Here is a 15,471-nt window from a genome sequence, read left to right on the forward strand (position 1 = left end):
ATTTAGAAGAGAAATTTGAGGAAAAGTTAAATTCAATTTGAATTTAATAGAAAAAAATATAAGTAACGAAGAAATTGATGAAAATCACACAATTTTGTACAAATGTTCTTGAATTCACAACTGAATTATCAGCGTTGGTTGTGAATTCACAACTAGAAGTAGTGTTGGTTGTGTTCAAGTTTTATTTGTTGTGAATTCACACGAATTCACAACTAACATTATTTATAGTTGTGAATTCAAACTTTAAAACTTGAATTTACAACCAATACTTGTTATTCAATTGTGAATTCGAGTTTTAAAGCTTGAATTCACAACCAGTGAACTGTGGGTATTTGTAAAAATTTTATATGTAAGGGTAAAATGATAAATGTGGGTATTTTTTCATTTTTTTTTATCTTAGTGGATATTTGTTAATTTTACAATTCCAAACTGGCTATTTTTACTATAATGAATTCATTTAAGCACATCAAATATATATAGAAAATTTTACTGATTAGTACAGTCTGTACCGAGCATGTCAAAAAATCCTAAATCACACGCATGAATATAATTGAATATTAAATTTGCAAAACATAATCAGCAATGTATACTTTATAATGAATTAAAAAAACAAATACAACCATGCATATAAGTGAATCAATGAATAAAATCATAAATATAATGAACATTTACATATTTATAATGAATAAACAAACTTTCATACCTTTGCTTTACATGCCGGCTTCCCCATCCTTATTTTTTTGGGTTGATTTCCCCTTATCCACCCACCCTAAATCCTTCGAAGTGATGGTTCGCAAGTTGGGATTGACCCCCTGTATGAACATGTAACAAAAATTTCATTGTGAAACACTAAAAATTAAGAAATAAACATAACAGCATGATTATTACTCTGAAATTTAATAATAAAAGAAAAACATATACTCCTATATATTTGGCCCTCCAACTTTTGAACCTTCAGCTTTGCTTGGGATGTCATCAAATTGACCCACTCGTTCATTAGATAAACAAATAAATTCATTATAATTAATGAACGAAATACAATCATATTTATTCACTTGTATTTACCGGGTGAAATTGTCTTCTCCAATCTCCATTAGTTCTTCGTTTATGATATGCTTATACTTGCAGAATACATTTTTATAACTTGTTAATGGTAGTTTCAATTTTGAAATCTGTTAAGGATCGAGTCTACACCTCCCGTCGAGGGAAACGGGTGTAGGGCGCTGCCCTAATTATACAATTTCCTTATTTCTATAATGTTATTTTCTTCCTTAATATTAGTTATTAGTTCACTACAAAAAAAAACGCGTAAATGACGACGAAAATTATCGACGGCGGCGCCGCCGCCGGCAATTACCGACGGCACGGCGGCGGCAAAAAAGGTGACCCGCCTTTTGACTATTACCGGCGCATTACCGACGGCAAACGGGCCGCCGCTAATTAGCGGCGGTTACGCCGTCGCTAATTTAAATATATATTAATATAAATATATATTATTTATTACCGACGGCAATTGCCGTCGGTATTTACCGGCGGCAACCGGCTGCTGCTAATCACCATCGCCGGTGACATCCGGCGATAGCACCACCGCCGTCCGGCCAAAATTACCGACGGCATTTTTCCGCCGCTAATTACCGACGGCAAATGCTAATTACCGACGGCATTTGCCGTCGGTAATTAATTTTATTTATTTTTATTTTTTTATTTTTTTTTCATTTATCATCTAATAAATTGATCAAAGATAAAAATACAAAAACATTAAAATCAAATATATATTGAAATACAAGTGAAAATTTAAACATTGATTATTACTAATCTAAGATTATTACTAAGAATTCAAGATTCTTAGTAAGAATAAGAATCTTATAATTATAACTTAAGAATGTTAATTTGATTAGTGATTCACTCATCAATCATCACTAATACAAGATTATTACTAAGAATTCAAGATTCTTAGTAAGAATCTTATATTATTACTAAGCATTCAAGATTATTAGTAAGAAACTTATAATTATAACTTAATAATGTTAATTTGATTAGTGATTCACACATCACTCATCACTAATGTAAGATATTACTTAAGAATTCAAGATTCTTAGTAAGAATCTTATAATTATAACTTAAGAATGTTAATTTGATTAGTGATTCACTCATCAATCATCACTACTCTAATATTATTGCTAAGCATTCAAAATTGTTAGTGAGAAACTTATAATTATAACTTAATAATGTTAATTTGATTAGTGATTCACTCATCAATCAACACTAAGGTTATGAATGGTGTATAAACTAGATTGATAAAAAAAAATCGAAAATTAATAATAAATTAATTAATAAATATTTTTCCGACATAAAAATAAGAACGGAAACGAGCCCAATCCGTAATTAACAATATTTTTTGTATATCATCTCGACATATTTTAAGGTTATGAATATATATGATATTGTATATTGAAGTAGACTTTAAATGAATTAATAGATACTATATATATCAATAATACGAGTGTTCTGTACTGGTGACCATATTCGAAAAGAACTTCAAGGTTAAACGTGCTTGACTTAGAGCACAACTAAGATGGGTGACCGACTGGGAAGTTCGTCTAAATTATGCAATACTGTATAAATACCGAAATAAATTGTGGATATACAATAAAATAAATAAATAAATAAATAAATAAAATAAAATAAAATAAATAAATTAAAAAATATTACCGAGGGCAAATGCCGTCGGTAATTACCGACGGCATTTTGCCCTCGGTAATACCTTGAACAACTCCGGCGTGTGCGCCACTACCGTCCGGTGGAAATTACCGACGGTGATCTCGCCGCCGCTAATTACCGACGGCGTTTGCCGTCGGTAATTTTCCGGCAACTCTCCACCGTTCAACGACGGTATTTAACGGCGGAAATGCCGGCGGCGGTCGATTGCCGTCGGTAATGGCGTTACCAACGAGCCGGTTAGCGACGGCGAGTTGCCGTCGGTAGCCTTTATCACCGGCGGCCGTGTCTTATTACCAACGGCAAAATACCGTCGGTAATCGTGCGTTTTTTTGTAGTGGTTATTTTGGGTTGCGGGCTCTTGCATGGGCTTTTGGTGCAACTAGGTCAATAAAGTGTAATAGCCGTCAGAATCATAGGACAGTTAGTAACTATATATTGTGAAAGATCGAAACGGCGTTAGCGCTTGGATAGGAAAACTCTTCTCATGGTAGTCTTTTATCTTTCAATTGTGAATCAACTCAGTTCGGTTTCAGTATACTTTAATCTCTCTTCTTTACTCTATCAAAATCCTAATATCCAACCAACATTTGCTCTTTAATGATTAAATATAAAACAAACTATAGGGGAGTGCTTCAGAAAATGGCAATTTCGTACATGTGATTTGCTGTCAGAAAACACATGCTTATGAAAAATGAGTAATACAGTTTACTAATTAAACCTAAATTGGGCAACTAAGTACTTACCGGTTAAACATACCTGTCCTCCCCCTTTATCATCGGATTCTCTTGCGTCATACTTCACCTATTATATGACGTTACATAGTAATTAAAAAAAGTCTCACATCATTTCTTTATTATAAAACAGAATTGTGAACATGGTTTCAGCTGAAAAAATAATGTTGGTTCGATGGCTGAGTGGCCCTCTAAATTATCATTTCAACTTGTTTACGTTTGGGATTTATTTTGTTTAATACCTATTCATACTATGTCATCAATATCATCCATAACTACTTGGATAAAAAAGTTTTTTCGAATGCATAATGGCGCCCTGCTCCATGAGGGATCCATATGTCTCTACTGTTACTGTTGAGATTGTGGGTTTTGGCCAATTTTAATTGTTTTCATTAAAATAACCAGTTCTTGCATTAATATAGTGCAGGTTTTTTTGTAGTATAGGTGTTTTCAACTCCAATTGCTTGCGTAAAACATTACATTTAGATATGAAATAATTTTATATCATTATTTATAATTAATATAGTGCAGTTTTTTTGTAGTATAGGGAATAATTTTATATCATTATTTATAATTATTTTATATATTATTTTTATTATCATAATATGTAAAATAATTTTATATAAATCATTTCTTTAATTAATTTGATTTGACCAAATTAAATTAGTGATATAATATTTGAAATGATATTAATCTCAATCACTTTTGTTGATATGTTAGTATTTTTTAGTTGGAATAACATAAATATCTTTTTATATAAGTTTTATTTGATGAAGTTTTATAAAAGGTTGATGTGTGATTGGAGATTTTACAAAAAGAAAAAATATGTAAATTTGATGTATGATATGATAGATGAACGTGTTGCATTTACTATTAATCGTGCATACAGACAAGATTTATTAAGTTTGTACATTTTTTTAAAACTGATGGATAAGAAACAACTTAATTAAGATAACATGCCATCTGAGTATCATCTCATACGGACCTTAACAATTAAGGTGTTTTCCACCTTAATTGGAGCTTACGTGAATTAGTAAAGACGACGTCATTTTTGTGAGACCTAAACAACACAGTTTCACACAATTTCAATTTTTTTTTTCAAGTTACAAAGTACTTACTCTGTCCACCAATTCGTGTCTTACCCATTTTTAGTAATTATTTCCTTAACAAATAAATCATTTTTTCTTAAAAGTCGTGTCCATTTCTTCACTCAACAAAAATAAACAATACATTTTTTTCTTAAAACTCGTACCCCTCCACCTAGGACACGAATTGATGGACGAAGAGAGTAACTGTATCTTGTACTTGCACCATATATGATTTCCAATATCTAGCAATTTTATTGTAAACAATGTCGTAATATAAAGGAGGACTAATCCACGTAAACTTCATCTCAACGATCTAATGATTGAGAAAAAATTAGGGGTTGCAAAATTTAAAAATAAGATGATTTAATTCGTCACACTTCAAAAATCGCGTTAAAATAATAACTTCAAATAATTCGTGTTTTTTTAGTCTAAACCCTAATGCTATTGAGAAATGAAAAAGTCAATGAGCGCAATTGCGAACGCACTAACACGTAGGAACGAACTTAAAAAGATATGCTGTCATGTCATGTGATTACATTCTTTAATTAAGCTTGAAACAGAACATGACTATAACCTTCACTTACAAAATAAAACCCAGTTTCTTGACGCTAAATTTTAGGGTCGTTGCCGCGTTCGATCGTTACCTTCAATTACTACATTCACATTTAAGTTTAAATCCATATATATACACACTCTAATGCAGTACTAGATTCCAAAAAAGCTCGCATCACCAACTCTGCATTCATCTTCATCTTCCACCTATAATCTCTTATCTTGTTCAAATCATGCAGGTATACATACTACATATATATATCAATTTTCCTTCTCAAATAAATTATCTGCAGATATCTAATTACGTGATCCTTGTTTTCATGTTGCAGCAAAAAATAGTTATTAAGATAAAATTCAGATGCAAAAAATGCAGATCCAAGGCCATGACTATTGCGGCCATGACATCAGGTGATTATAGACCAAAGGGGCTTCAAAATATACTATGCATTCATGTATTCTCTAACTTTTATTTTTTCTTTCCTAACTGTGTTTATATGTGGAAAGGTGTGGTGTCGGTGAAGCTAGAAGGGGACGAGAAAGATCGAGTGGTGGTCATCGGAGACGAGGTCGATGCAGTCGGAATGATAATCTTACTGAGGAAGAAAGTTGGTCATGCAACCCTTGAACTTGTAGCTGAACTCATTGATTAGATATTTGAAACCAACTTATACTTTTCATTAACAACATTTACTTGTCTGTGTGTATACTATACTCCTTCATTAACAAAAGGTGCATTTGTAGCATAATTTCAATAAAATCAATATGGAAGTATTCAATCTTTCTTGCGATTATGATTCATCGACTAGCTCTTTCCATTTCAAAGCAGGATACACATAGAAACAATATTCTTCATATATATCAGCAGTTATGAAACAATTTTTTAGGATGCTGTGAAAGAAAATGAGAAACATCTTAACCGAATCTGGTGTCTACATATTTACCATATCAAAGGCTAGTTCCATGGGCATTACATCAAAAGCTCAATACAGGCAATGCTACTGATAAGTTTAAACTTAAAAATGAAAATTTAGAAAAGGGCAGGGTCCAAAGTGAGTTGGTCTGGTAAAGACAGATCCATATGTCGATCAGCGGCGCGCATCTGCATTACTCTAAGATGCATATTCTGGAATATGGGATTCTCTAATATACAGGAGATCTGCTCTCCTAGTAATGGGTCCAAAGAGAAATTTACAAGGGCTTCTGCAGCATTATCTCTCAGCTCATTAGACTCTGCTTCTAATATATTGATGAGCCGTTGTATCGCTCCAGAATTAGCAAGAACTGCTCGATCAGCCTCGTTTTGGCTCAACTGAGCAACAGCTCCTGCAACTTTCTCTCTAACATCGATGTTCTCATCCACCAATAGTTCAACTAGAATTGGAATAGCACCAGAGTTCTGTAGTACAGGAGATGAGTATTTGTAGCTCGACAGATCCCATATAACATCAGCAGCTGCAGCTTTAGCTCCAACATCATCTCCTCTGAGAATTCTGACCAAGTGTTGGACAATTGTTACTGCATTCTCTTCACAAACAGCTAACACACAGAGTACATCCTCTGCAACTTCCTTGCCAGCAGCATCAGACCCGTGAAGAAGCTCAGCGTACAAAGGAATAACTCCTGCTTGAGCAATAGGTCTAATGTGATCAACATGGGAAGAGATCACACCAAGTGCGTTACCAGCTACCACTTTCATTGTGTTATCTCCCTCTGCAAGTAAATGCATAAGCACTGGTACAGCACCCGCATCCACAATTGCACGACGTGCTCTTTTAATCAATCCAAGTAAGCCAATTGCCTGAGCAGCCCTAGTTCTAGAGATCGCTGTGCCATGACTAGCAGCTTCAACAAGAAGACTGACTCTCCTTGAATTCCAAAGAAACTTTCTAACCTCTCTCACAAGAGCCAATGCACTCAAGATTTCCAATAAAATCAACTTCGACTCACCTGAGCTGGAAGTAAGCATAGCAAGGATGATTTCCAGTCCACCGTGGCTAGCCAAAATCATGCGATTTGGGATCCAAAATGTTACAACATTTCGGAGGCACTTCAACAAAGGCCTCCGAAAACCCTCTTCAGAATTTCGCAACAGTCTCAACAGAATAGGAATGGCACCTGATTGACCCATAAGATCTGCCAATTCACCGTGAGAAGCAATACATTTCAAGCAGTAAGCAGAAGCTTCCTGAACTGGTGCACTCAAATTATGCCGCGGGCTTCCAAGAAGCTCTAATAGCATTGGCACAGTAAGTCCCAATATACTTTCAGGTGCATGTTTTGACATCTTTGCAAGCTTGATCATAGCCTGAATTTTACGTTTGTCGTTCTCATCCGCAATTGCTTTAGCAAAGAGATGGAACAATACGTCCCAGTTTCTGCTGGTGGCACTCTCTGCTTCCTTGCCTTCTGACCTCTCCATCAAAGACTATTGCCAGACAATCCTCAAACCATTCTGCAGAAATGCCCCAAAATAAAGATAACAGTTTCAGAAGCAATATCCGTCACCAAGGTCTGCGGAGAGAGAAGCAATCAATTAAAGGGGGGCATTTGCCGACGATTTAATCCTTATGGAGTACGAGACCGGTAGCACAATTTATAAACCTCTCAACATTTATCTATACATTGAAACGAAGAAATTCTTGAGTCTATCAAATCATCAACCGAGAAAGCAAGACGACAGAATAGTCAAGAATTGCATTCATAAGATATAAGATTATATAAGCAGGCCATAATTGAATAACCTCCGCCAAACCCTATTCAGATATCACCTTCATCCAGAAATCCTAATCAGGCAAGGGTTGGTAGATTATGATTCAGATGGGAAAGGAGAAAGATAATACTTAGCATCGATTCACAAAAACCGAAATTCAGATCATTCTTTGTGTGTGTGTGTGTGTGAGAGAGAGAGAGTTGCCTGGGTAAGTTTCGACGTCTTTAGCGGCGTGCTCCCTCCGTCGGAGCATAAGAAATGGAGAAAGAAAGCTGCTCTCAAATCTCAATTCCAGTAATTGATGATTTAGGCCTTCTCAGTTCTCAGACTATTATTCTTTTTTTTATGAAAAAAAGACAATTATTCTTTTCGTGAAATTACTCTTTTATTTACTTTGGTCCAATTTTATAAAATCACTTACATTAAAAATAAATAAAAACGGAGTTGCATTAAGACAATTTTTTTTACTGAAATAACCTTATATGATGTTTGTGAAAATTATATGCGGAGAAATAAATAAAAGTAAAACATAATAATAGCATATAAATTCAAGTAAAAAAAAAAAACAATAGCATATAAATTATGGTATCCAATTAATATTAAATATACTTCTTAATATGTGTGAAAACTAAAAGTGTAATTTCATGGAACGAAGAAATAATAAACATTCATGCCAACAAATAGTAATTAGGGTATAACATATAAGAGAATGAAATCACGATTCCTGCATAATTTTCAATTTGATGGCTGATACATTTTTTAATAGAAATATTCATTCCCATTAATATGGCATTTACATTTTAATATAACAAAATTATTCTTATTTTTTTATTTAACAGCAACAAGAAACAAATAAGTAAATATCGTCGTTGATTTTAAGAACATACATTGAAAAGCAAACACAAGTAAGAGTGAAATTTCATTTATTCGTAAAAAAATACGAAATGGACACAACTAATACAAATTGTTGATACTTAAACAAAAAGTTCGACAAAGAACGAAATTCAATCCTTTTTTAATATAACACTCCCAAATCAAATGCCAACAAGCCATGATATGTATACTGATACGCCTAGCCCATCTCTAGTTTGGCCTTATTATGCTCCAGCCCATTAGCCCATTAGATTTTTATTATTAGATATAAATAATGTAATCTCTAAGCTTATTGGGTATGAACTGAATATTTTGGTTGATGTTTAACAAATCTCTCTCTTCTCTCTTGATTTCTGGAGTTTGAGCTACTTGAAATGCTCCACCATTGATACGGATCGTATCATATACATAGAGAGAAAGAAAGATTTCATTCAGAATATTAAATGTGTTAATAATTGAGAATGTATTTGAACAACATAAATAAATCAATAATTTTGATGAATAAATTAATAATTTTTATAAATAAATATTTTTGTCTTGGTTCGAATCCTCAAGAGGGCGATATATCTGGATTTAATATATGGATTTAATATGTAAATAACAATTTTACTGGTTGTTTTACTCACAAAAATGTATAGTAATACGTGTTAATTATTCATCCATATTTAAATTTATAAATATAGTTTTTTATAATAACATATTATCCATCTCAATTGAGACTCGGATATAATTTATTTTCATCTCAACTTAATACGAAACAATGTCCTAAATAGAAATTGAATATATTTATTCATTGGAGATAAAAATTGCTTGGGATAGTAATTCGTCTCATCAATTTTGTATTTTTATTTTTCTTTGGACCAATAATTTTATACTTTGACCTCAAGTTTTCAGCACTTTACAATCGGCCCATCGGTCCACTCTTTACTTCTTCTTTTTGGGGGGGGAGTTGGGGAAGGGGCAGTAGAGTGTAGAGTTTGAACTCGAGATCTTACTGTTCACACACAGGAGGTCGCACCGCTTGGTGTCCCCTTGAGGACTCAGTCGTCAGTTCACTTTTACTAATTCTATACTTCTAAGTTCTAAGCATGCTCGATCTTATATCAAATATCTATATTTATATATTATATAAAAGAGCAGTTTAACGGCTATTTTTTCCCGTTATATTTTAAAATTATAGTTATTTTTAAAGTTTCAGTTATTAAAGTATATTTCCACTCGCTTTCACTACATAGTAGGCAGTTTTTAATTTCCAATTCAAACTTTTGTTCTTCTTTTCTTTTCTTTTACTATCTTTTACCTTTTTCTTTCTTTCTTTTTGAAAATTATATAATGTGAGTAATAATAAAATATTCAATATGCATATCAAATTAAAGATCATAAAATTAGCTTTAACTTGATATATAATAAGTATAAAATAGATTTAAGATAATAAAAATATTGAAATTTAAGTTTCAAATTAAATTGCTTTCTCTCTCATCTCTTTTATTTTACTTCTTTTTCTTTAATGATCTATTTTCATTTGATTTATTATATTTTTTTTCGTTATATTCTTCACTTATTTTTGGTTTCATTTAGATACTATTTTATTTTTTTCATTTTCTTTTGGTTTTTGGTTTCATCCTCTTCATTTTTGTGCATAACATGCTTAAGTATGATTTCATAGATATAAATGTAATTTTTTCCCACGATTTTATATAAAGTTTTAGACCTTTTAAATTTTAAAAATCATAAAAAAAAATTGAATGAATAAATTATGGTAATTTAAAATTTTAAAACTATTTCTTTATCCTTCCTCTCTACTATGTTTAATGTTTTTTCTATTACTCTCTCCTTAATGACATGCTCACTTTTTTCTTTTATATATATATATGTACTTATTTTTTTTTTTGTGTTTTTAAAGTTAAAATTTGTAGATATCATATTTTGTATTTTACGTATTTTTTAATGGGTAAATATCGTATTAAATCTTAAACTATTCCCGCTTTATCAAAAATATCCTGAAAGTTTCGAAATGCTCTTTAAACCCTCAAAGTATTAGGATTTTATCAAATCTATCCCGCATCTCTTTTCCGGTCACCAGAAATATGACGTGGCTCGTTGGATGACACGGTGTAATTTAAATTCTATTTTTTTTTAACTCATGTCATTTATATTCTACTTTTTAATCCATGTCATCCATACTCTCGATCTCTCTCTCATTCCTCCCCCCATTCTCTATCGTCTCTCTCTCTCTAACTTCAAAAACCTCACACTCCCTTCCATTCTCCTCGTCGCCACTTACCTCCCTCAGATCCGGCAAGGGCCGCCATCGGCAGCCACGCCGCGGCGCCTCCTGTCTCACATGACTATCTCTCTTTCTCACTCTCTCAAAATCGAGCCCTAATCGCCACCTTCTCAAACGTCCTGCTGACAGCAGCGGCTGGCCGCCTCCGCCGTTCCTCGCCTCTCTCCCTCTGACTCATCTCCATCATCTCTCTCTCTCTCTCTGGTAAAAGAGAGCTTTTGAATTCTTCAAGGTATGGGGGTCGCCCCTTGCAGCGCAGCGGTCTTCGATTCTTGTCGTGTTGGCTTCCCTAACAGAGACGAAGGCGATTGGACTAGTTGTAGTTCTCGGCGGCAAGGTGTTGGGGTGCGACGGCGTGGTGAATAGGTGACAATGGCTCGCCGAAATTTAAGGGATGTGCGGCTACAGTTTTCCGATTGCCGGAGGAATTCGGCATGATGCTGAGGCGCCAGATTCATAATAGGTTGTCTGGAATTTCAATGGATTTAATAAGTGAGAACGACTTTAAATTGTTGAAATTTTTCGTTGGATCCAATCCAAATTGGGGATTTTGACGGTGGGATATTTGGGGAGACACTCACCGAAGAAGAGATAGAGAGAGACGGTAGTGAGGATGAGAGGAAACGCATGAGAGAGATGGGGAGAGTATGAATGACATAGATTAAAAAAATAGAATATAAAATGACATGGATTAGAAAAAATAGAATTTAAATTACACTATGTCATCCGGCGAGCCACGTCACGTTTTTGGTGACCGAAAATAGATGCGGGATATATTTGATAAAATCTTGATACTTTGAGGGTTTAGAGAGCATTTTAAAACTTTCAAGTTATTTTTGATAAAACGAAAATAGTTCAAGATTTAATATGATATTTACCCTTTTTTAATTACAATGGTTTAGAATGTAACAAAGGTGAATGAAAATATATTGGTTCATTATATAACGCTTTTTTTGAATATTTTTTTTGTATTAATTTTAATATAACTTTGTAAATTAATAATTAGTTATATGTATTAAAAATATAACTTCAAATATGAATTTTTATTTATGTTTGTGTATGAAATATTTATTTATTTATTATGACATGTAATACTCTATAATAATAATAATAATAATAATAATAATTTTATCAAATAATTTTTAATTGTTTAATAACTATAATTATCATTTGGTAAAGCATGAATGAACGGATAGTCATTTTATCGGTGAATTATTGTTGAATTGTGAATTATACCTAGTGGTTGATCGGAAAAGTGAGAGAATTGTTAAGTTGCTGAGAGCATGAAAGTAAGATTGCAGTAGTATTGAAAAGTAGAGATAGCGTAAATTACAGAGTGCGTGTGCATGGGTATTTATAGATTACATGCTAGGGGTAAAAGAGTAATTTCGCCTTCAAAGCATGCCTTCCGCGTGGTCGAGGGTATAATAGTAAATTTGCCCCCGAGCGGGGGATTCCGCTACTCTTTTGGTGATTTCTCTGGCGAAGGCCATTTCTCTGGCAAAGGCCATTCCTCTGGCGAGAGTGACTTCTCTGGCGAAGGCCATTTCTCTGGTGAAGACCATTTCTCTGACGACATCCGTTCCTCTAGCGAGGTCCGTTTCCTCGATAAAGGTCATTCCTTTGCTCTGCATATATTACTCCTCATCATCATTACACTTTATATAAAGTTGAAAATTTAATGTTTTCAAATTTGAGTTATTGGATTAATTGATGTTGATTATATATTTTATTTTATTTTTGAAACATATTTCGTATTTGTTTATATTTTTGATTCTTTTTAATATTTATCTTTATTTATTTAAACATGTCATTTGATTTCGATGTTCGCCGTGCATCGCACTGACGGGCATACTAGTTAATTAAGAAAAAGAGGTTCCTTTATATTTGTTTGTTTTTCTAGGTGAATAAATTGTTATAGGTTTCACAAACCACAACACGCCCAAAAGATGAAAACAAAAATAATATATTCAGTCAGAAAACAAAGAAACCAAAGTTATAGATCCATAAATGCTCATCTTCCAATTAAAAGTGAAACAAAATTTTAGGTACATGAATTTGTAAATTGGTTAAAAGTGATCAAACCTATACACAGACAGATCCTTCTATATGGCAAGTGGGGTAAAGGCCTGAGGCCTCCAAAATTGAGGGGCCTCAAATTTTGAAAATAAATTTTACTAGTTATAATATATTTTGTTAGTTATAAAAAAATTATTATTTAATTGTGAATGGATTATAAAAAAAGAATTTATTGTATTGTGTTCGCCACCTATGTTTTGCTCTCTCACCTCACATTTTGCCCTCTTTCTTATTTTATTCTTTTCTTGTTTCTAAGTGGCTAAAAAATTTTATGCATTGAAAATAAGGACACTAGAGAAATTTTATCCGGAAGAAACAAAAATTTTCAAGTTTTATTTTTTCCTTTCGCTTAGGGCCCTCAAGCTCAGCATCACCCTGCCTATTCATTTTTAAAAATTAATTTTTGTCATTTATGAAATTGGTCATTTATAGTATGACAACCCAAGATGAAATATTATCTATACTTTTTAATTGACGTACGATATTTTTTTTCTTAATTAACATTAATATATATATATATATATATATATATATATATATATATATATATAGAGAGAGAGAGAGAGAGTTCAAAATGCTAAATATGTTGAGAATTGAGAATGCGTCTGAACGCCTGTGAATAGGTCAATAATTTTTATGAATAAATTGACAATTTTTATGAATAAACAATTTGGTCTCGATTCGAATTTTGAAAGGGACAAGATTTTAAGTGAATGCGACTATTCGTAAATTTTATTGATTTATTGTTATTCTCACTTTTCAAGAAAAATAAAATTTTCAATAAAATCACGTACTAACATAGATCACGTTTGGAAGTAAAGATTTAGTAAGAGTGATGTTAATGGAAAAGTGTTGAAAACTTTGAGGTTAAATTTTAGGGCAAATAGCGTCAAAATCTATGAAGTTTGACGCGATTCTCGTTTTTTTCCTGACCTAAAAATCTCGCATTACAATCTGTGAACTTGATGCCGATTATCAATTTTCCCATAAATTTAATTTTCCCCCAAACTTATGCTAACATGGCAATCGGAAATCCACGTAGGTTTAATTTTCTGATGAATTGAACGACTGTGTTTAAGTCGTAACATTAAACGTCGTCGTTTTATATTTTGTTTGGGGATTAAATGAAAATGAACTGAAATCCCTCTTCAAATTAGGGTTCCTCACCAAAAAAATACTCAAAACACTCTCAGATTTGAATACGAAGAATTGCCAAAACACTCCGCCTCGAAGCTGAGAACAGCCGGAGATACATTGGTAATGGAATCGGAGGGACGGAAGATGAGCATATCGTAGGGATAGGAGGAGCGGTGCAAGTCCGACGGCTGAGAGATGACTGGAAGAGAGGGCGGCATGTTGAGGACAATGGACCCATTACTAGTCTCTCTCTCTCTCTCTCTATTAGGGTTTTTATACAGTATTGAAGACGTATAAGATAGTGTTGATCGCTGCTCTAAATTGTTGCAGAGTTTCCGACGGATTCGTTCTCGTTTCCAACCCAACGGACGTCCGGTCCGTCGTCGGAGAATTGTTAAGGTCAAGGGAAAAACGAGAATCGCGCCGAATTTTAGTTATTTTGACGCTATTAGATTATTTAATTCAGATGCAAAACGACGTCGTTTAGCTTCTAATTAATCTACTCAGCATAAGTGTGCCACGTTGGTGACACGTCATCTAATTAATAGCCGGAAAACGTCACTAAGGGAAAAACGAGAATTGGAGCAACGATCATGAATTTTAACGCGAAATTTTTAAGTCAGGGGAAAAACGAGAATCACGTCAAATTTTAGGGATTTTGACGTTATTTGTCCTAAAATTTAAAATTAGAATTCTATAATACTTAAATAATCTTGAGATCATCATGATTTACTCATGTCTTTTTTTTTGACTTGGGAGAGTTGGAGAGGAGGAGCAGTGGGGTTCGAACTTGAGACATTTCTGTTCACACACAGGAGGTCGCATACGAGATGGAAACTATATGGTATGAAATAGTAGAAAGAATGGCTAGGGGTTTGACAGTGAGTACTGACCGCGCGCACGTGGCCGAGATTGCGGCATCACATATGCATGCAATGCAAAACAAATACTCCAATATAGAAAATTGGATGTATAGTTGAAAGCAACAGGAAATTGAGAGGGTGTGAACATCAAACATGTTTATGGTTCTGGCTTTGCTGTTTGTCATTCTCCCACTCCAATGTGCATTATACATTTATTATACATTTATACACACATATAAAGAAGATTATATAAATATCTTCTCGTAAGAAATCACTTTCTATATATATATAGAGAGGTGGGCTAAAATAAAAACACCTTTTAGAATATAAAATAGAAATCATTTTCAATTTTTAGATCATCAAGATCTACAGTTAATTATTCACATTGTAAGATGAATTCATGGTTCGAATCTCATAGATAACAAAAAAA

General features: G+C 33.2%; 2 protein-coding genes across 4 annotated transcripts; one reads left to right on the plus strand and one right to left on the minus strand.

The window, feature by feature from the left end:
* Positions 1-5,149: 5,149 nt before the first annotated feature.
* Positions 5,150-5,871, plus strand: LOC130986202 (heavy metal-associated isoprenylated plant protein 47). Its single transcript, XM_057909519.1, has 3 exons — positions 5,150-5,331; positions 5,422-5,500; positions 5,597-5,871. The coding sequence occupies exons 1-3, from the start codon at positions 5,326-5,328 to the stop codon at positions 5,740-5,742; spliced, it is 231 nt and encodes a 76-aa protein (XP_057765502.1). The 5' UTR covers positions 5,150-5,325; the 3' UTR covers positions 5,743-5,871.
* Positions 5,872-6,004: 133 nt separating this feature from the next.
* LOC130986201 (U-box domain-containing protein 13) lies at positions 6,005-8,203 on the minus strand. 3 transcript variants are annotated; one of them, XM_057909518.1, is made up of 2 exons: positions 8,007-8,203; positions 6,005-7,544 (listed from the first exon to the last, which is right to left on the minus strand). In XM_057909518.1, the coding sequence occupies exon 2, from the start codon at positions 7,509-7,511 to the stop codon at positions 6,120-6,122; it is 1,392 nt and encodes a 463-aa protein (XP_057765501.1). In that variant the 5' UTR covers positions 7,512-7,544; positions 8,007-8,203; the 3' UTR covers positions 6,005-6,119. The 3 variants fall into 3 exon arrangements, with proteins under 3 accessions (XP_057765501.1, XP_057765498.1, XP_057765500.1); XM_057909515.1 differs by having other exon boundaries at positions 6,005-7,603; positions 8,007-8,142; XM_057909517.1 differs by having other exon boundaries at positions 6,005-7,707; positions 8,007-8,105.
* Between the last annotated feature and the right edge of the window lie 7,268 nt (positions 8,204-15,471).

Source organism: Salvia miltiorrhiza, chromosome 5 (assembly GCF_028751815.1).
Source record: "Salvia miltiorrhiza cultivar Shanhuang (shh) chromosome 5, IMPLAD_Smil_shh, whole genome shotgun sequence".
Lineage (NCBI taxonomy): Eukaryota > Viridiplantae > Streptophyta > Magnoliopsida > Lamiales > Lamiaceae > Salvia > Salvia miltiorrhiza.